At 37.9% G+C, this 23,054-nt stretch overlaps 1 protein-coding gene across 1 annotated transcript in view; it reads left to right on the forward strand.

The window, feature by feature from the left end:
* Positions 1-4,414: 4,414 nt before the first annotated feature.
* The window catches only part of pemt (phosphatidylethanolamine N-methyltransferase), a 95,004-nt gene continuing 76,364 nt past the window's right edge, over positions 4,415-23,054 (forward strand). The window contains exons 1-2 of the mRNA XM_079260427.1: positions 4,415-4,623; positions 8,876-8,983. Coding sequence (XP_079116553.1) covers positions 4,516-4,623; positions 8,876-8,983 — 216 coding nt within the window. The 5' untranslated portion in view covers positions 4,415-4,515. The remainder of the gene's footprint in view (positions 4,624-8,875; positions 8,984-23,054) is intronic.

The raw sequence follows: 23,054 nt of genomic DNA on the forward strand, positions 1-23,054 counted from the left end.
CACAGAGATTCCTCTACAAAGCTGTGGGCTCAGCCCCAAATGTTCCCAGGTCCAGGAAACATCCCTGTATAATTCTATTTAAAAATGGCCTTTTGCTTGTGTGGATAAACATGTACGTGTGAGTTCTTGCTTTTGTTAATTTTTCTTTGGACTTCTGGTGTATTCACAGACCTTACTGGGACTAGAGGTCCTTATAAAAAACCAAAGCTTGACTGAAATGAGGCGAGATGTTACCTTTTTGCTCCTGCTTTATGTGTAAAGTGATGTTAGGTTAAGGCTTGTCACACTTTAGATTAGACTTGCAGTGAGCTGGGCTCAACAAGATGTCTTCTTGACAACAATGTGTGAAAGTTTGGTATGTAGTGATAACTTTCCAAAACCATTTACAACTATCAGGAATAAAATAAAATATTGATTAAATCTGGTTAAAATTTGATCCTGACATATGGAGTCATGGGGATACATGTAGCTGCTGAAGTCTGAAATAATCAGCATAACATATTTTTATTAACATTTAACATGGGAATCATCCTCATGCTAATCTTTTGTATAGCTCTTCCCAGCCCCTTCATGTATGATGAGAAAATCCAGCAGTGGTGTAACGATGGGAAGGGATGCTGTTATTGGTTTTTTGTGCAGCCACACATGAAGGCATACTGAAAGTCGAGGAGGGATCGAGCTTCCCTGCAGTTAATGTACGACATATGAAGAGAGTCACATTTTAGCCTCCATAAACCACCATCAACATTTACTGACCTCGATAAGTTCATTTTCCATCTTGGTCTCACCCTGACTTGTCACAAGGATACTGAGTCAGGACCCTTCGGCTTCACTTTGAAACATCTGCTAAAGGGTCCAGTGTGTGCTGTTACATAATGCTATGAAAGGCTGCATTTTAATCCAAAATATGAACTTTTTTTAACCCTGACCCAGTACTTTGACACTCAAAGCCTAGTAAACATCAAATATGAACTAAACGTAAAGTTCCAGTCTGATATCTTCAGGTTATTCTCATGGTAGATATTCAGTGTGTTCAGAGCTGTGTTTTCAGGAATAGCCGCAAAGCAGGCCGTGATTGGAGCTTTTTCAGTCATACACACAGAGCAAGTGACCGATATATTTTACTCATCTAGAACTTGTTGAAAAGAAAAGTAAGGGCTTATTTATAAAAGGACACATTATAAAATTCAACATGGATTTAGCCAATTACAATTTATTAACAAAACACACCACGCATTGACCACAACAGTGTGTGTGACAAACAGGTGCTGAAATAAGATAATCAACATAAGTTCTTGAATATTTATTTACATAGATAGATAGATAGATAGATAGATAATCTATATGGAACACTTGTTAGCTTTTTATTAATTAATCAACACTGCCGAACCCAGCGTCACACGTCCGTGTGATGTCATCAGGTTGAGGCTGTGACCATGGAAACTGTCAACACCATCTGCAATTAGGTTATAATTTAATTAATTAGTTAAATAATGGCATCTGTGTTTACAGGAACTTTGTTAAATAAAATGAGAAAACAAAACTCGCAAAGAAAAGTTTCTCTTCTGTTTCACTGGAAAGTACTCTAAAAGTATAGTTGAGGGCTTTATAAGAACAGAAAGCTGAGGCTATAATTCCCACAGACACACCAGAACTGGACAAAAGATGATGGAAGAATGTTGCCTGGTCTGATGAGTCTCCACTTCAGCTCCACATTCAGATAGCAGGGTCAGAGTTTGATGGAAACATTGTGGATTCATCCTGTCTTGTAACAACAGTTCAGTAAATCAAAAGGAAAAACTTCCATTCTGCATTTTTTTTGTCCAATATTTTAATCCAACGTTCTGACAAATTGGTTAACTTTCTTTTTATTTAATTTTTATTTATCCTGTTAATAAAAAAAAAAGCAGAACATTGTGACTTAATTCCCTCTTCGCAGTGTTTCCACTGTTACTGTGGAATTCCACCTGGAAGGAAAAGTAAAAGGGGAACTGAATCAGGAAGAAGAATAGGTTGAAAATCTCATTTACGGCCATAATCTTCACCTGCTGGTTGGGTGTCATGCTCGTTTTATTGTACATGACTACGTCTTCAGCTCACAGGCCCTTATGAACGCACATTATGCTCAGTCAGGGAGCTGTGAGATTTCTAAACACTCCCTCTGCTTCTCCCTCCACATGAGGCGTCTATTTAGCTGACTGACTTCAAACAAACCGTGTGTGTGGGGGGGGGGGGGGGGGGGGGAGGAGCAGCAAAGATTAGCAAAGAAATGAATAGAAAATAAAAAGAGAAAGAAACAGTAATGTTTGAGATGAGACTAAAGGGATGTATAAATTCATGATCAGAATTTAAAATAAGGCGACATTAAACAACTAAAAAGGATTTAGTATAACAATTAATGGAGTGAGACGCTGGAAGAGATTGGATGTGGAGATGAAACAATGTCCAAGAAAAAATATAAACAGAGTATATAGACGCCTCATGTTACCACCAATACGTGGGACTAAATCACTATCCAGACTCTTCTCCTCTGTTGTGCCACGATGGTGGAATAATCTCCCAAACTCTGTCCACTCTGCAGAGTCCCTGTCTACTTTTAAGAACAAGCTGAAGACTCAGCTTTTCAAGGAGAACTTCAACACTTAGTATAGCTATATTTGTTGGAAAGTTGGACAACTTAGCCCAGTTATTTGTTACAAACTTTATGGTATTAATTCTTTGTAGTATAACATAGGTGATATTATGATGTGGGAAGGGAGTAAACAACAAAAAAAAGAGAAAAAAAAAGCCTGTAATACTTCATGGAAGGACCTGCGTCCAACTGGGCAGTCTACTAGCATTTTCCTACGATGTCCTCTGTTTGAATTTGTGCTTCTGTTGTTCTCACTCATATGTAAGTTGCTTTGAATAAAAGCGTCTTCTAAATGACTGTCGACTAGAATAGAATAGAATAGAAGATTTTAAAGGTATGGGAATGAGTCGGCTTCATATGCATTTGCAGGTAGCACATGGAGGTGCTTGGGGGATTATATGGTAGTATTTCGGCACAGATGATTGTGAATTGTAGCAAATATGATGGAGTATTGTTCGTTGCAATGTTTTGGATTGAATGATCATGGATAATGTAGTCTGGGGTGATTATGTGTGAGTTAAGATCTTGTACGCCTTATATGGGTGACTAGGCTAATATGCATGGTCTGATGTCTGAAGCTGTAATTCTGTATTTACATGTGGATTTATGACGTGTAGTTAGTGTGATTATATGATGTGTAACATTGACAATCAGAAAAAGGGGTAGGATTTAATAAGTTTTACACTTCTTCCTACTCCTTTTCGAACATATAGATTATTCCCTTGTAATTTTTTTTTTTGCGTCACATGTGTGACCTCTTAATTTTGTTTAATTTGTCGTTTTATCCATGTTTGAGTTATAATCTAATTACTGTTTGAAATAAACAAATAAAAAATAAATAAATGAAAATAGGTGTCATGTAAATCAAAATTTACAAAAGGAAGCAGCAAGAACACAATGAGAGAGGAAAAGGGGAGCTTATGTTTCAGCATTGTTTGTAAAGGGGAAATTAATGTGAAAAAAGTCAACAAAAAGGAAGATGAAAACAACCTGAGAAGATGTAAGAGCAGAAAGTACAGAGACGAGCAGGTAGAGGGAAAATAAGGTATTTCTGTAAAAGACAGAAAATGATGAAGGAAAGGATAAGAATAAAGGGACTAAAGGAAAAAAGATGAGATGACAGAGGGAAAAAAAAGGAGAGGAAATGAGGAAAAAAGAAAGTATACCAGAAAGAATCAAAAGAACTTTGAAAAGCTAATAAACAGTAAGGGCAGAGGGATCAACGCTGAAATAAGAATCAGAAAACGACATTAAGAAGGAAAACACTAAAATAAAGCTGTAAAACAGAAAATACAATGAGAAAATGGTGAATATAGGACAGAAGACAGGAGAAGGAGGCATATGAATTAAAAGAGAAAAAAAAAGGAGGACAAGACACTAAGACGGAATACCTGAGAGGAGGATTATTAGGAAAAAATACATTAGGTCTTAGTGTTTTGATTTTATTATTATAAAATTGCCAAATATGTTTTCACTTGATGAATAAGGATTTATCTTTAGTCTTTGCAAATAAACTTTTTTGATAAATAACCAGCAGGTGTCACTCAGGTTCAAAATCTTTTCTTTTTTAAGGGAAATATGGTCAGACTAAATTTGAAATATCCAAGTGTGGCAGAAAAAGATTAAAAAATAAATAATTTTCAACACTAAAGAAAAAACAGTTTATCATAAATGCCACTTCTTTCAATTAAAACACATTAAATAAAAAAAATACATCACCCAGAATGCACTGAACGGGGTTACAGGTTATTCAGACCGGTGTAATTTACCCAGATATCAACGAGGCCAACAGCCTCCCAGTGCTTTAAAAACCAGACCTTGCCCTCTCTGTTGGGAAACTTGTACCTTCAACACGCGCGTGAACGCACGAACTCTGAGTGTGCATGTGCGACAGCAACGCTGCGGCTGCGCGGAGAGACTGTCCCGCGGAAAATCCTCATCTCGAGCTGCTGGACTGCTGCGGAGGACTCAACAACGTCGATTACAGCAAGGTAACACCGGCTGTCGGTCATAACCAGGCTGCTGAGTGGCTCCGACCAGCAGTGAACACAGCACAGCAGAGTAACGTGAACGCAACGTCACCCTCTGTTTGCGTGAACTCCGCGGTTCATGAACCGCTCCCCAAACCGGAAGTGTGACTGCACCGCATGTCTTCCTAATTAAAAGCATAATTCAAGGGGAAATAAACAAGAAGGTCACTTCTATAAACAGTTAATTAGTGCTTAAATTAAACACACAACACTTGTAAGTGTTTATACTTTTAAAAGTGATTGTAAAAAGAAAATGAATTAATGTAGCTTTATAAACGTTATTTTTGCTTTTATTTTGAAAAAGTGAAGAAGCGAGAGGAACTAAGTAAACACTGATTAATACTGACTTTTTCAAGCTTATCCCGCCTTTCTAATCAGTTACTTTTACTAATTCAACTTAAATATTACTCATTAAGTTGTATGGAGTTCTGAAAAAAAAAAATAGGAACAACTTACTAACATCAGGTCCTAGAACATACTAAAATAACGACAAAATGCCATGTAAAAATAATGAAGCCAAATATAATGAAGCCAAAACATAGCAAACTTGGTTTAAACTAGTGAATTTATTTATGATAATAATCACAAAATTAACAGTGAAAACAGTACGCTCAGTATATTTAACAATAAGTACAATACATTAAATAATAAGGTTTAACTGGAAACATCTTTTGACAATTCCCTCTTTATATCTATGCTGTACATTGTGTGGTAGTAAGTGATGGGTAGCTTGGAGTATTATCTGTGCTGTGTAATAATTAACAAGGCCTTAATGCAGACCTTTTGTGAAATATAAAAATATATTTTTGAAATACTGCAACAATTAAAAATACATTTCTAAGAACTTAGCTGAACTTTCAGCTGAAGTTTATGGCAGCAGGTTACAATTCATGAGCTCTATTTCAGCCTGGTGGACCTTGCACAGTTGCCCAGTTGCTGTGTGGCCTGCTTTTTGATGGAAGGCGGGTTGAGGAGTCTGTGAGCAGGATGCGTGGGATCCCTCAAGATGCAGGAAGCTCTGTCTCTGCATCTGCTGTTGTAAAGCTTTGAGAGGGATGCTCAGCTGTGTACATCATAGACTTGGACAAGGCCATGTTTTGGTTCATGTTTAAGCCTCAAGGCATTCAAACTCTATTGTCTTCCTTCTCCTTCTTCCTCCTTTTATCAATCAGGGCTAAATCAAGTATTATTTAACTTTAATTTGATTTAATTTAATTCAGTTTTGTATTATTGAATGAATTCTGTTTATTTTATAATTATTAACTATTCAAATCATTTAAACATCCAGATCTCCTGCATGGTATTGATATGAGCACCACAGCTTGCTTGTAGATAAACAGATCAGATACACAGTGTTATCCAATAACTCCTTTCTACATAGTTTTTTTTTTTTTTTTCATCTCTTAATCCCATTTTAAGCAAAAAAACAAAACAAAAGTCCAACCAGTCAAAAGTTGTGGTAAATTAAGTGTAATGGAAATTGCATTATTTACATCTGGCTACTCATTTCACAGCTGATAAGCCTCATGAAGCTCAGAATGATTTCAGTTCTGACTTGCAGCTGATGTTGGAATGAAAATGCAATTAATTCATATGATGGAAAAAAAATTAAAAAAATTATACATGAAATTCAAGTTTGCAGGATTGGTCAGAAATGCTAAAACGTTACAGGTTGCACAGTGTTATCAGATTTTGGGAGCTAAATTAGGCTGATATGGTTAAGATAAGGGGTTAATTAAAGATAATGTGACCTTGACATATAGTACAATTAGTTTTGTTGCCGAATGGTGGAAACTTTGAGATGGTGCTGATTTATTTAGTTGCAGTGTTTGTCGGCTGCAGCACCTGATGCAGCTTTAGCTTTGGATGATATGCACCAGAAAATGGATACATTTAGAATAAAATTCATTAGAGAAATGCAAAGTGCTGCAGCAACTGAGGGAAATGAAAACATATGAAGACACAGACACACTGGAGCAGAGGCTAGCAGACACCCAGCAAATGTGATGATGATAATAATGATAGGTATGTACAACCACATTTTTATTTATTTAATTAGTCATGGTTATTTTGCAAACAAACTCCCATATAAATGATTTACTGTACATTATGGGATGATAAGTAGGAGCATATGCTTGAGTATTTTGGCTTTTTGTGGTATAAATTTCTCTTCTGTTCAGTGTAACTTTATCTAAAATATGATAAATTACACAAAAGAAGCCCTAGTAGTCAAGTTAAAATTGCTGAAGCTCAGTGTATATTTTTTATGTCAAATAAATGTCTCAATAAGTTGGCAGACCTTATTTTGCCACGTCACTGTAAAAAAAAAACTGCAATAATTTTGACCATGTTGCTCTTTTGGCCTCAGTGCTGTAAAATACAACACATAAGTTACCCATAGAAAATGAAGAGCAATGACTCGAACACTTTCTTGTTGTTCATCTCTGTCATCAGAGGCTACAAAGCAGAAAACCACACAGAAGAGTCGAGTGTGTCACATCAAAGAAAATCCATCTCTTGCTCCACATCTCATCAGTCTGTGAATAATTATTTGCTATTGCACGCTTCACTTTTCTTGAACCCTGTTAAATCTGTTATCGTATAAAAGTTTGATTCTGTGGTTGCATTTAGCACTATGCAACAGTCAAGTATGGGATACACTTTGTGCCACAAGGAAGTGAATATGAATTCGTTATATTTAAATATGAATTGTTCAATTTAAATCTGAAAATGCCTGTTTGAATAATTGCTTTAAAAATTTTCATTTGATTGACTGTTTGAAATTGAATCTTTTTTTTCTTTTTTTTTTTTAATATATATTGTAGTAAAATTCAAACATTTGTATTTGAAACATTTTTTCTTTGATTCATTTTCCCAGTTCATTTTCAGTTTTCTCCATTCAAATTCAGATCTGAAATTCAAACTTTTGTGCCACACATCCAGGACCTGACATGAGACAAAACTAGTCGATCACAGATGGCGTAACCTAACGTCAGTTTGAGAGACGTGTTTGCCTTTATGCATTGGTATTAAAATAATAAGGTCAGTCATTGTCAGTTTGAAGTTATAGCATAACCTGCCCTGGGTCTTAATCAATTTATGTTTGAACGATCAATGATGGATGGATGGATGGATGGATGGATAGATAGATATATATAAACTGTATTTACCGTTCTGTAGGCTACCAGCAGCACTTGCCGTTGTCAAACGGCAAACAGATGCATTCCACTTTATTAATAATAAATAATCAAGTAATTGTCTCATTCCTTGACAATTAAGCTGTTTTATGTCACGTTAATTCGCCGCATGGTCAGTGATAATTCTAATGTCAACTGGCCAGATCGCCAACATCCTCAGCCTATTTTAATATTTCAATATTTTCATCATTTACCAACGTGGAGCTGTTCTTTAGAGACTGTAAACGACGTGGAGTCCAGAACAACATGATGTCCACCATCTAATGCACAGATCTGAGTTGTTTAGTTTGCGTATACCATGGTCCCACACGGTAAACATTTATTACAAAAGTTTTTTTTTCCTTATTTACAAAACTTAATAAATATGCTAAAGTATGGGAACTACTTTATGTTGGCCTTCATGTTCTTTTTATGCTAAACAAGCGCTGTAAAGCTACAGTGCGTTTCTCTCTTTCACCTCTCAAAATCTGCTGATCTGAACCAGCTGATTAACACGTTGCTATTGTAACGCTCGTAACGGAGCGATGTTACTCGCCAAACTACGTGTTTGCCTATACGAAAATAATGCAGCAAGTTGTCAGAATTATCACTCGCTGTAGTATAAAAACTAATAATGACTGCATGTCATGTTATGGTTCTGATTTTTATCGTGGCCTACAATGTTGCGCCCTCTCCTGGTATGTGAAGGTATCAGACAGCGGCCAATTAATGTGACATAAGATAGTTTGATTGTCACTGAATGAGACAATTACTTAATTACTTAATTGATTATTGATGATAAAGTGGAGTGCGTGGAGCTTTATAGCAGAAAACAAGTGCCTGACCTGTTTCCACCGGCTAAACGGCTTGACAACGGTAAGTGCTGATTGTACAGAGCGGTAGTAATAGTTAATCAAGTAGGCTTGTCAAGTTTTGGGATTCAAGTTAATTTTTATTTGCAGCTCCAAATAATCCTGATAACTGCTCAGCCTTTCTCTTACTGCTGAATAAGGTATTGTCGGACTTATTTCTTTCAGATGGACTTGACCCTGATGGAAGATCTCCTCAGGCACATTAACTTTTACGACTCCAGCTTCTGTGTGGCTGTGATTGCCATCGTTTTCAACCCTTTGTTCTGGAACATGGTAAGAAAGGTTTAGTCTTTTACAGACTGTAGTCCTATGATGATATTTCTACAACCACTGGTTGTTGCCTGTATTGATTGTCCATGTTTATGTAAAACCCAAGATGCTTTTTCTGGTTTGATTCACAATTGGCAGAGCCAAAAAAACAAACCGATCCCTCAATGTTGGGTTTGAGCTTGAAAAACAAAACCTGCTTTTAATTCCCAATAGAATCAGAATCAGCTTATTTCACAAAGTATGGACACATGAAGATTTTTTTGTGGGCAGATGTTGTCACTTTAGTTGAAAGTATGGATGTAAATCAACATACAATATTATATCAATAGCAATTTAATGTTTGCTGATATCTCAAATTCAGTCATGATCCGATTTCGATTGGACTTACAAAAGACTGATATGGGATCACAGGTTGAACACAGTCGTTTCTATTCGCAATAAAATCACAAAAAGAAACTACATTTTTATTCCTTATTTCATTGAACTTTTTAATGCCTGAGCTCAGGTATTTAAATGAATCACTTGATAACCAATGTTTTCTCATAACAACAGCATTGGGAACATACTACACCCACTTTCAAAATAAAGTGCATAAGATAAATGTTTATTTTATTGATCAGCAAGCAGCCTGGTTGGCAGCTGGCTGAGCTGAAGACTTCAAGTTGGCATACAATCATCATCAGCAACTGTCTGGAGTGGACTACATTACCTTTAATTGTACATTGCATAACAAGCGAACTCGGTTCACCTTTGGGAAAGAAAGCAGTCAACAGCTGCCTCTCTTCACCCTGCCTTCTTTCTTTTTCTTTTCGTTCTTTCTTATTTAAACATCCCGATTTATGTTTTTTGGTCAGCAAGACTTCTGGCCCACAGGTCACTCAATGAGCTCACTGTTATTAACACTGGGGACGCCGGCATCGTCTGCGATGTCAGGGACCATGTTGTGTTTAATCGAGCACCATAAAAGATAGAAACTTGCTTTTTTCCCCCCTCTTAATCAGGAGACTCCGGACTTTCAGACGGTAGTTCCGGCATCACTGTAGCCCATTCGTAGGTGATAGTGTTGTGTCAAAATAGGTGATCCAATCAGATCCTTTGTCTTTGGCGCATGACCCGTGTTAGTCCAGTCAGAGCCGATGATGCCTCAGGAAACGCCTCCAAACAGTGTCAATCACTATGCATCAGTGTCATTAGCAGTCGGATAGCTGCCTTCTGTATTTACAAGGCCGATAGATTATGAAAACAGCTTTTACACACGCATACCATGTGTAATTGCTCAAACAAACATTTGCATTACTCAAGTAGTTTATTTCAACATAAACGACACGACGGCGTCGTAACAGATGTATAACTTGGTAACAGATACAGTGTGTGCAACTGACTTCGGAAAGCTGCGGTGCTTCAGTCCCCTTCAGTACCTTTAGTCATGCTTCGAAATTATAATACTCTTTATTTCAAGCAAAGGAGCCTCATTTACATAGCAGTTTATGATATTTCAATTCAAAATAAAAAGAAAAAAAAACAAGGTATAGGACATTATGGGGCATTGAAAGGTGGTGTTTATTAGTATTTAAACTAAATAAAAAGTCCGGTTTATTTCTCTAAAATACCTTTGGTTCCCAGAGGGTTAAACTTGCCTCTGGTTGCTGTCGGGTGGACTAAACCATTTTGCGTCCCCAAGAGCCCCCCCCCCCCCCCCCCCCCCCCCCCCCCCCACCCACCCCACCAGTAAGTTCAATATGTTGGGAGAACTGTGTGACATAAAGTTCATTCTCTCAGTTGATGTTATCAATATATTTTAAATAAATTATTACACCAATTAATTGGAGGGCCCAATTTATTGGAAATAAAAACTTAAAAAAATAAAAAATAAAAATGATAAAAACATCGGATTTTCATGGGCCCCTCTCCCTACTCAGCCCTAGGTAGTCAGGTCCACTTTTCCCCCTACCACCACGCCCATGGACACATCCATTACCTGCAGGACATCGGCCATAGTGATGTGTGGTTGGGGATCTAAGTCTTATATGGATGCAGCCATAATTTAATGTGGGGAAAATGCTGATTCATAGAAAAAAAATCATTCATACAGAATGAGTTCACATCACTCTGGTCATGAGCCATTTTGTGTCTAGCAGCATATTACTCACTGGGTGGGAAGACAGTGGGGGTTCTGACCTGTTTTGCTGACTGGTAGTGATGGTTTAGTAAACACTGACTGAGAATAGCCAGTAGAGTTCACAAAATATTTTCTATCTAGATAATATTTAAGATATAAAACATGGGGAAATTTTGGAAACTTGCAGAACAGCAATGTATCTGTGACCAGGCTGAGCCACACTACTTTGAATATCAGATCCCCAAGCTAAATGGTGGACCGAGCAGAAAGCATCCCTATAACACCAAAGAGGGAGACCAGTAAATTCAACCCGATTTATCTTTTTACAGTTTAGGGTTGAAAACACTGCGTTTAAAAGTCAGTAAAAAGATTAAAAAAAAAAAGGAAATGTCCATAAATTTCCCAAGTTGCTGCTACAAACTAAAACCAGTTTTTGGCTGACTTGATGTCGCTCCAATTGAAGGGTGGCTTTTCCACCGCTGGCGGTCAAGCCTGGCTCTGTGGGGAAACCCTCGTCTGGATGGTCCTACACGTAAAAAGGCAACGTGAGTGCTCCACCCAGCGATAGAATGTTGCAGAGAAGTTGCTGTACTCACATAACTGGGCAGCGTCCGGCTCCCCTGCCCATCGTAGCGTGTTTCTTTACCGCCGTAACCACTTTCTGTTTTGACGTACCGCCGCCTCCTCTGCACCCGATTCACCACCTCGCTCACTGCCAGATCACTGCCATTTCGGCGGCACTCTAATCTGCCTCGTTCACCACCAGGTCATGCCACTCCAGCTGTGCTCCAAGTCACCGCCGTCTCAGCCTCGCATTTCCACCAATAAGCCTGTGGGGGGAAACAAACTCCTACCCTGTCGGCTGCCCATTCATCGGTCTTCGACCCGCTCAACAGTCACTGGGTTTCTGAGCCCTCACTCAATGTCCACACACCTGCGGTCCATCCCAAACAACACTGGGAGGCAGGGTCAAACAGTTTTACATAAAATAGGGATAAAACCAAACATGCAAATTGCATAAAAACAGTCAAATAAATAAACATACCACTGATAAAAACAATAAATGGAAAAACTCAAGAAACCACCCTGTGACACATCTGTTCAGATGTATGCTTTTTTTTTTCTTATCAAACCGAACCCGAGTCTGAGCAGACTGCTGGGCTGCACTTACCAGATGACTGATCTTTTTGAAGTGATTGTTGGGATCTGAAGAATGATTAGATGCATGTGTGCATATGTTGCATAATATAATCGCAGTACCTTGTGAACATCTCTATCCTCATGAGTCCTTTACACAAAAGCACAGAGTAAAAATAGTCTCTTTCATTTTAGTTAAAGATTATCCAGATTTCAGGAGCATTAGTGAGTGTTATGCAGGCTCTAACGAAATCACATCTTCCTTTTTTTTATTGTGTTGTGAGTGAATTCTGCAAACTGAAAGCTCACAATAAATAAGGTCTCGTATAAAGCTGTTTATTCTGCAGATATTCTAAGTATTGAGGAGAAATACATCATTTTGGTAATGAGCAATTACTTATAGAAAATATAGATTTCTTAATATAATTTGAAATTCAGCAAGGAATTAATAAAAAAAGAAGTCTAACTGCGAAGGGTTTTGTAATTTAAACATTTAAATTAAAATAGTAAGAAGGAAATACATTTTGAAATAACAATCAATTATTAACTACTGTGATTTGTTCATGTGAGTTGGGCAGGGGAACTAATCACAGCTGCCACGCTCGTGTCCCTGTTTTGCATTTCTGATTTGGCAAAATAACAGCATGGCGTCATCAAACTTTGAGATAAACTCATATTCTGATTGCTGAATGGATTCTTGAAAGTTTTGCCTTGTCTGATGTTGTCTTTTTAAAGCATGTGGATAATCGGCAACCGTACTGTCGATGTAGTTGGCTGGCGTTTAGTGAGCTGTTACTGCAGATCTGATGGAAATTAAGTTGCAAAAAGGATTTGAAAATGCAAGGGGTGGGTGTGTGTGTGTGTGTGTGTGTGTGTGTATTTTCAAAATATGAGTCAGAAGCACAAAGTTTTAAAGTTAAAATGTTATTAAATGTTTATTCTTTGACACAGAATAGCCCTTAAAGCTTAACACACCTTTTAGGACAGATCATTCAGTAAATACTATGGCAGTTCACACACCACACACAGCCAACTGATCACTCTTTAAAGCAGAAAAATAACAACCAGCCTGCTTTTCCTAAACCTTGTTTTAATTCCTTAGTCAAACATTGGCTTATTTAAAATAACTTCCGTGTCGATACACTTGCATGGTTTGTCTCCGCTGGCTAAAGTCATGAACCTTCGCTTATGTGAGCAAAATATTCCCACTTTGGTTTTTAAATGGTTTATTTCCGTATGGAGCTGCTTGATCGTCCACAAACAAAAAAGGTGTGACAATATGTTTTTGTCCCGATTCGATTTGATTCCAATTTTTTGGGTACCGATTCTATTTAAATTGCGATTCTTACAATTCTTTGATATTGCTGGTTTTTGTAGATTAAAAACAAAAAAAAATGTACAAAAATTTTATTTTGCTCGTCATTTTTCTTGATTTCATTTAGGAAAAAACAACACAGTAGGCAGACCATCATTCTCCTGCTATAATGCCCAAGGAGACAAGTAAAAAGATCAATAAAAATGGCAAAAATTTTATGATGGATTATTTTTATTTATTTGAAAAAAAATCAATTTTAAAATTGTGAACAAAAAATCCCAATATTTGATTTTTCGATTCAATTTTCCCATCCCTAATAAACAAGGTGACAGAATAGTTACTTTCCTGAGTTACACTTATATTGATATAACATCATTACTTGCTCAGTTACCTTTTGGGGAGAAATAACTAAAACTCATACTTTTTAAGAGTAACATGCGCAATACTCCATTTACTGTATTTCCTAATTAATTGTGGTGCTAAATGCAGCTTCCACACAGAAAGGATGTGTTAGTGGTAAAGTACACTGGAGGAAGTTTTATTCCCTACAAACAGATTACATCATCTTTGTAGGGCTGCACAAAAAAAATGGACACTTTTTTTTCTAACCCTGCAGTATGAAAAAAATACAGGAATTTCAACAGATGAATTGAATGACACTTTAAGTTTTGCTGCACTTCTGACATCTTCTTGACAACTAACCTACACTACCTCTTGTTGTGAATGTTACAATCATGGTTTTTTTTCTGTATTTGAGAGTTATTCTTATTTGTTTTTGTTTATTTCTCGACTTTATTGTGCTAGATCCTGAGTGACTGTTTTGTTCTATCACGTTTCATTCACAACTACCCATGTTGGAGCAGTCTTAATCTAAAATGAATGGGCTCCCCATCTGTGTCTGCAGGTCATTAATGGACAGAAGAAACAAATGAACATGAGTTCATTTGCCTCCTACTCTGCGATGTGACTATTCCCCACATCCACATTGCAATGACTGTGCTGAAACGATATATTGTACAGCTCTACAACTTTGTCAGATTTGTTTGGCTTTAGAAAAAAAAATACAAAGATGCCATTGTGGAAGACGTCTCGCCAGCCTTCAGAGGCCTTTATATGACATAAACAGCTGCAGTGTTACAGTGAAATTTGTTTCACCACCTCCAGGATGGCGTTGCAAAGTAAATGTATATATACAGTAATTACCTTTTTGTTTACCAATGCAAATGCAGTTGTGTAGGATCTGGTTGGATGATAGCATCTTTTTTTTTTTCTTTAGATAGTTTAATTATCTTAACTTAAAGTCAATGCTTTATTTTGTCATCAGTGTGGAATGGGCCAAATAGGAAACCAATTTGATTTTAGACATGTGGTCTTGTTTATTTATTATTTTCCTTGTTCCAGTATTATTTATGTTTCGGTAAGCAGCTCTTCCGCTAAAAGACAGCACAAGTCCAAAACTAGCTAGATGATGAACTGGATGATATAAAATGTATATATTTTTCAAAATAATTTTTTAGTTTTTAAGAAATAAGACAACAAAAAAGTGGGAATGTTGTTTTATTTATTTATTTTTATATAAGCTAGTTTACAGAAATAGGCCTCCCCAGTCCAGGTTGAGGTTCTGTAGCTTTTTCATCTGTTTTTTTCAGTGGAAATCCAGACTTAATATAAAGTAAATACTGTTTCCATAGTAGAGGGGAATTCGTTAAAAGATTTATTAATTTTGTAGTTTTACACATAAATAAGTAAAACTTAAACATCATTAATTAATGTTCATGTAATTTAATACATTGATGCTGTTGTAAAATCAATTAAAGCATAATTATTGTGATAATCATAATATTAGGATTATTTCTCTGACAATAGTCACAAAGCTGTGAGCTTTAACATCCCTTTAATAAAAAATATCCCCCTAACTAGTTAGTCTGTCAGATGATAAATAAAACAGAAAAAGGCGAAATAATATCTAGTTACTTAAAAAAAAAAAATCATCATCATCATCATACATTTTTAGTTAAAGCACTTTTCAAGCAACCCAAGGTCACTTTACAATAGTAGGAGTCATTATACAAAAAATAAAATAAAAAACAGGATGAAAAGGTAAAAAAACATTTTAAATCCAGAACTCTGAGAATTAACGTGTCTTGCATGACTGAAAACCTGATGCAGCTTTTTAGAAATGTGAAACCTCTCGTCCCAACATAATTGCCTGACTGTGGGGGTCCCTGTCTTAAATTGAAGTGGTTCATCAACTGTTATGAAACTCGATCCACAGACTGAACAGGCACACGTGCGGCAGCTTAACATGGCCATCCCGTTAACCATTTAGTAATGACTCATTCAGTCATTGATTCAGTCCACATTCACACCTGCACAATCCAGCAGGACATGATCGTCATGAAGGAGAAGCCAATTATTTTCATTAAAGTAAATGTTACTGAGGGGCTTTTGGCACTACACGTGATCACAAATGGCCCTTTCTGAGCATTGTGGTGGAAGATGAGCTGTAACTGGCTGTAATGGGAGTTATTCAAGCTAATGGCATTAAACTGATGGAAATTAATCCGACACAAATGTAATGAAAAGATATTTATCTTGTTCTTTTGAGCAACACTGACTGTTATGAGTACTAGAGGTGGCGTTTTATGATTTAATGGGGCTACCATTTCCAGCTTTTACACAGATTCATACGGATCTGGGATGAAACATCAATGCAATTAACTTGATACGAGAATTTGGCAAGGGACTGGAACATTATTCTAAGATCTCTCCCTGGGTCATGGGTCAGTGGGCAGTGGAGAGAACAATTGAGAAGAACCATAATAATAAAAACAAATTGAGAATGATCTTAGATGTGTGCTTATCTCATGACAATGAACATAAAAAATGGAAGAGAGATGCATTAGAGTAGTACCATGTAGTAGTACATGGTACGACTCTAATGCATCTCTAGCCCATCCTAAAGCATTCCCAGGTGGCCGGTCTCAGTCGGATCCGGCTGCAGATGCAATGTACAATAATTGCAGGAGGTTGTGGAAGTTCACTACAACATAGGTTGAAAGAAATATAATATAGAATAATATAATATGATATATAGAAATATAAATTTATTATAAAATGTTTACCATGTGGGGCCATGGCATAAGCAGATTAAACAACTCGTAACCGTGCATTAGACGGTTATAATGCCTGACGCATTCGAGAACACCACAACACGCAGCATTGTTTAATCCTTAAGTAGTGCGAAGACCACATAGTCAAATGAATCCCAGACATGTTTCTGTATTTCTTCTGGTGAGACTGGTAATCTAAATCTCCAGGTATCCATTAGGACCCGCAGTTTGATGTAACAGCTTCCAGCTGGTATATGTTTTGTGTGCTGACATTTGGTTCAACTTGTTAAAAAGATGTTGTAACTCAGCAGAATGCAGTAAGAAAGCTTTTTTTTCATTTTTGCTTTTCAAGTTTTATCGATTCAGAATTATAACGGATTATATATTTCAGGGAAGTTATTGTGTTTTAGCAGCCTTCCTCTTCCAACTTTTTGCCCATTTACAGCTCATTTACTGGTATTTAATTTCTCTCCATTGATTTCTGCCATGCTACTTGAAGCAGCACAAGGTCATCACATGATAAGGCCTTCTTAGCTGTTAGGTTGCTGGAATGGTGATATTTTAATCTATTATTTAGTCACTGAAACAGCTCTTCTGTGAGTATCAAATGACATTTTTTAAGAAGAATGAAAAGGGTAATTTTTCGGTGCTGCTTATGCGGGATCTTACCTCAGCTTTTGATACAATTGACCATCACTTTCAGCTTGACAGGCTGAGATGCTGGGTCGGTCTATCAGAATCTGCCTTGCACTGGTTCTCTTCATACTTATCTGACAGATTTTTTGTTGTAGCTACTTCAAAGTACAGATCTCTATTTTTCCAGTCCATTTTGGTGTACCTCAAGGTTCCATTTTGGGGCTGCTCCTGTTTTTATTGGTTTGCTCCCACTTGGGCACACATTGTGAAACCTGCAGATGATGTTCTGTTGTACATCTCGGTTCATCCAAATTAAATGTATTAACGCAAAAGTTTGCACCAATACATGTCAAAGATAAAGGAAGCACTTGGAACTCTTGGTTCTTTGGCAAAATCCATTGTTATTACCTTTGAACAACCTTTGGTTCTGGTTTGACTTTATTTGAACATTTCAAGTCTCTGGCTAGTTCCTGTTCTTATCATCTGAGAAATATTGCCAAACTAAACTCCATTGTGTTACATCCTAAACTAGATATCTTTTTTTTTTTTTTTTTGTTTAATCATGATTGGATTATTCAATGCGAAAAGGCTGCTGACAAACTCTTAATATTTCACATCCGACTTCAATCTTGATGGTACTGCACTGGCTTCCAGTTTATTTTATAGTGCCATTTAAGAGTCTCTTGCTGACTTGGAGAGCTCTTCATCGACAGACAACAGGTCTTTTTACATCTGCTATTTATTAAGTTTTGTTTTTTTTTTCTTTGCACTTTTGACTATTGTGAAACACTATTTCACTATTTCACACTGTTCAAACTGTTCAGACTGGTTGTATAATGGTGTAGGGTTATTTAACTCAGTCCCACGAGGCCCACAGTCCTGTAGGTATTCATTGTGTCCCTGCATCAGGACAGCTGACTCAAAATGATGACTCATTGTGCAGAACTTCATAGCCCTGGATGATTTGCTCCAATAGTTCATTGCCACATTTTAGCCTCGCACCTCACCTCGCATCATTTCAACACCACAGCCTTCCTGAGTATTGCTGACCATCTTCATCCAAGATAGAATTTTATGAAAACTTAGCATTTTAATGTTACTCAAATGATGAAATATGTCATTTAAATGAAGGTAAATAATTACATACTGTTAGTTATTTTAATAGTGGCAGCAGAATGAATGCATCCGTGTCCTGTACCTCCAGGCTGGAAAGTCAATCACCTGAGAAGTATTCTGCAATATTTATTTAAATATTGTTTTCCACAATATTGTTAAACATTTAAATAATTATTTGTGTTTCCCTAATAATTTGGCCTGGGAGTGTAAAAGAACAGTGAGTACAAGCTCACCAGAACTCTGCTGAAGCTAAATGTGGTACAGTCATGATCCCAAGCAGCTTTCAGTAACAGCTTGTAATTTCATAAGTATGAGCATAAGATTTTTATTTAAATTTCCTCTTCTCTCCCTGTTATTTTTACTTTTCCATTGTGGAGTACTTGAGCTTAATAAGATGTGAACAGCAGCTTCCAACTTGAAGCAGGTGCTTCTTAGGATTTAACACCCCACCTGTGTTCTTCATATATTTTTAAATAACTTAAGAGGGGAACTCCTTACCTGCTGTGTAAGGACAAATTTTGCATTTGCACTGAACACAATGTTCCAATGAGAACGCAGACACGCTGAGACCTGTCCCTTGAGTTTTAGTGTGTATGTGTGTGCATGTGTCCAGAATGTACCACCATCCCAGCTACCATTGTGCAGCTTTTTATCTTTTCACAGAGATATGAGAGTTGCCCATGAATGAAAATGTTGAAGCACATACAGAAAAAGTGGAAGTAAAGCGGTATTGTTTGTGTGCTTGGAAGTTGGCGGGTACAGTAAAAATCTCTCTGCCTTTTAATAATGTGACTTTGATCAGAGGTGCTTTTAGAGGCTGAACTGAATCAAAGGAAAAACCTGGAAAATTCTGGGTTAAGATTGCACGCTCAGCAGGGCCAGGAGGTCACTGTGCCATGGTGATGCTGTGACACACTGACCTCTCTGCAGGATGGGGTCACCTCTTCAGTCAGGCTACAGGAACTTCACATACTTGTTTTGTTGGGGATATTAGTCTCTGCAGGCTTAGCTCACCTCAGCATCACCTGCACAGTGTGGGTTAGGAGTCTTTCATGTTTGCGTCGGTGGCCTACATAGTGACTCATGACAAAGTTGAGCCTCAAAAAGCTTCTGGAAAGTTTTTTTTTCAAAATATGTGGACACACTGCATGACAGCCAGTACAGTACTGTGCTCTCATTAAAGTCAGCTCAGTGTGCTGCTCCTGCTGATGCTAATTGCACCTGTGGACTCACTGCAGAGGTGTTGATGATGTCAGGGATTGCCCTAAGCAAGGGGTTCTTTTCGCTGACCCATGAGCCCTGTAAACCATTTGTCCCTGTTGTAAGGTCGCTGCTGGTAGCTGAGGACTTATAACTAGTTCAACTAAGAAACATTTTAGATGAATCTTTATTTAACAATCAATGCTACAACATTGATCTTGCATTATAGATAAATATATTTTATTCATCCCCAGGTGTGAAAAGAAAGGGAGCGTATGCCTAGTGCAGCATGTAAAGAACTGCATCCTCAACTCCTATATGTTCCTGGAAGGCAAACTGTAGAGGGTCGAGATCCTCATCAATCTGAATTCTCATGCAATGAATAAGGAGCCGCTCAAAGGTCTTCCTTATGTGAGATGTCAAAGCTGCTGGTCTGTAGTCATTCAGCTCCACCGGTTGCCCTTTTTTGGGCACCAGTATTAGACACGATGTCTTCCACAGAACTGGGACCTTTTCCATCTTAAGGCTCTAATTGAATAGCCCTCAACTGCAACCTCTGTAGTTGATACACACAGATGGAGCAGCTCAGCAGGCTCTTGAGGAGGATCATCAGCAGAGGTGGAAGCAACAGCTGCAGTGGTGGAGACAGCAGCCACATATGCCGAGGAAACAGCCACGGAGGTGGAGGTAGCAGCCGGAGAAGTGGAGGAACCAGACAGATAGGTGCAGGAACCAGCCGCAGAGGTGCAGGAACCAGCCGCAGAGGTGCAGGAACCAGTTGCAGAGGTGATGGAACCAGCCACAGATGTGGAGGAACCAGCCGGAGAAATGGAGGAACCAGTTGCAGAGGTGCAGGAACCAGCCGCAGAGGTGCAGGAACCAGCTGGAGAAGTGGAGGAGCCAGTTGCAGAGGAACCAGCCACAGATGTAGATGAACCAGCCGGAGAGGTGGAGGAACCAGCAGCAAAGGTCGAGGGGCACCTACAAAGATGGATAGAGCATTGTCAAACTTGACACAATGCTGGTTGAGGGAGTTGGCTTAGTCTACATCATCCATCATGTGGAATGACAGTTGTCCAACTTGTAGCCAGTGATGGTCTTCATTCCCCTCCGCACCTTTTTGATGTCTTTGTTTTCCAGCTGCTTTTCCACCTTTCTTTTGTACTCCATTTTAGCAAGCCTCAGAGACCTTTTAAGCTCCTGTTGCACATTCTTCGGCTTTTTCTTGTTCCCAGACAGGAATGCCCTCTTTTGTTGGTTCAGGAGATCTTTGGCACTCGTTATCCGCGGTTTATTATAGGGATAGCACCTAACAGTCCTTACTGGAATCACTGTGTCTCTACAGAGACTTATGTATTGTGTGATGGTATCAACACTCCTGTCCAAGTCTTGCTCCTCCAGCAATACATCCCAGTCAGTGCAGCCAAAACAGTCCCTCAGTGCATTCATTGTGTTGATTTTGTATTCGAGCAACTGAGTCATGTATGACATCACATGCCACTGTCGGTGGTGCTCTGGGGGGAATATAAACTAAGACAACAATGACATGTGGAATTTCCCGTGGCATGTAGTATGCTCGGAAACCAATGGAAAGCAGTTTAATGTCCTGACAACAAACTTTCTCTCTGACTGTCACATTTCGGGTATTAACCCATCTCTCATTAAAGAACAGGATAACATCCCCACCTCTCCTCTTTCCACTCCTCTCCACGTCGATATGCAAAGATGTGAAGCCTAGTAGATCCACACATGAGTCCGGCATGTTGTTATCCAGCCAGAACTCCAAAAAAAAACCAAATCAAGCTACACTCTCTGTATAGCCGTTGGTTCTCACAAGTGCCTCCAGTTCATTGAACTTATTCTGCAGCAAGTTGGCAGTTCCCATTATTACACTGGGTAAAAAGGGCTTGTACCTCCACCTGTTCTCATTTCTTTTAGCCTTCCTCATTACTTCAGCTCTGCATGCACAAAACAGCCTCCTTAGCCCCTTGGAATTAGATATTTTTGTCCATATCCCATGACCCATCTTTGCTAGCTCCAACAGTTGCTTTTTTGTATACACAAAAACTCTGGACTTGGCGCACATTGCAAAAAAACAATAATCAAATCAAATCAACCTTTATTTGTATCGCACTTGTCATGCTGAAAAACAATACAAAGTGCTTTTACATAAAAAAAAACAAAAAACAAAAAAAAAAACAATTTACATCAAAAAAGATAACAAAGCACACACATACACCCATAGTCCCCTATAACCCACCCATGCCCTATTAGCCTCTATAACAGTTAAAAAAAAAAGATGAATACACCAAAGAAAATAAGGATAGTAATACAAACACCCAAAAAAAAACAAAAAAACCCCACATTGTAAAAATGTCTAAAATGTCTAAAAAAAACAAACAGCAGATCAGGAGCTGCAAGAACTTGCTGCCAGTGGCCTGGCGCATAGCAACAGAATTTAGTACAGATATGTAGCTAAATCTTTGCTCACATCAGTTATTTTTTAAATTATATGTACCAATTAATAGTCATCTGTGTTCTGTCTCATTACATTGGTTTTTATTATGTCCACACTCATTCATGGAGCTATTTTCATGTGTAAAAAACAAACAAACAAACAGACAAACAAAAAAAAACCCCAAACTTTTCTTCCGTTCCTTCAGCTGACAAACCTTGTTCCTTATTGGCTTTTTAAAACTCTTGCCAGCACAGCCAATGGGGGTATCTGAGAAGAAGGCAAGCCACATTAGGGCTAAGAATATGTATTTCAAGCAAAAATATTCAGTCACCTGTTCAAAACAGTGCATCAGTTCTCCACATGCTGAACGCCTTTCTTAACAAGGCATAAAACATACAAAAGCAATTGATAGCTCTGTAGATTTCTTTAAAAAGCTCTACTTACTTTTGGCATCTATATTGCATCCTACCTGTACTCTGAGCTCTCTCTAGCAAGTAAAAGTCAAACAGATGTTGACCCCTTTTCTTTTGTGTCCTTTTCTCTCTCTTTTTTTTTGCTTCCTGTGATGACATCCTCTTGTGTTGGTGAATCAGGTATAGTGCTGCTTTAAAGCAAACACTGGCCATTAATTGCACGAAAACTGGAAACACAAATTTTACTTCAAAATGAAACAAGGGCGGTGGTTGATTACAGTAAAAAAACAAAACTAATTAAATTACCATTACCTTCAAAACTGTCTGTGAAAAATGCTACTCCTTCAAGAAATGAAAGCACACTGTATAATATTTTAATGCCATTTGCCTAATTTATGAAACTCATCACTTCCTGCCAGGATCGCTCACCAGGCACTGCTGGTACCATCCTTAGAGCCTGTGTCTGCAGGCTAGGTAGTCACATGCAACTCCTCAGCTTTAGCACATTATACCGATATTGAATCAGAAGATCATTTCAGCTCCTTCAGCACTATTTTTTTTGTCTGT

The sequence above is a fragment of the Telmatherina bonti genome (genome assembly GCF_933228915.1).
Source record: "Telmatherina bonti genome assembly, chromosome: 21".
NCBI classification, from domain to species: Eukaryota; Metazoa; Chordata; class Actinopteri; order Atheriniformes; family Telmatherinidae; genus Telmatherina; species Telmatherina bonti.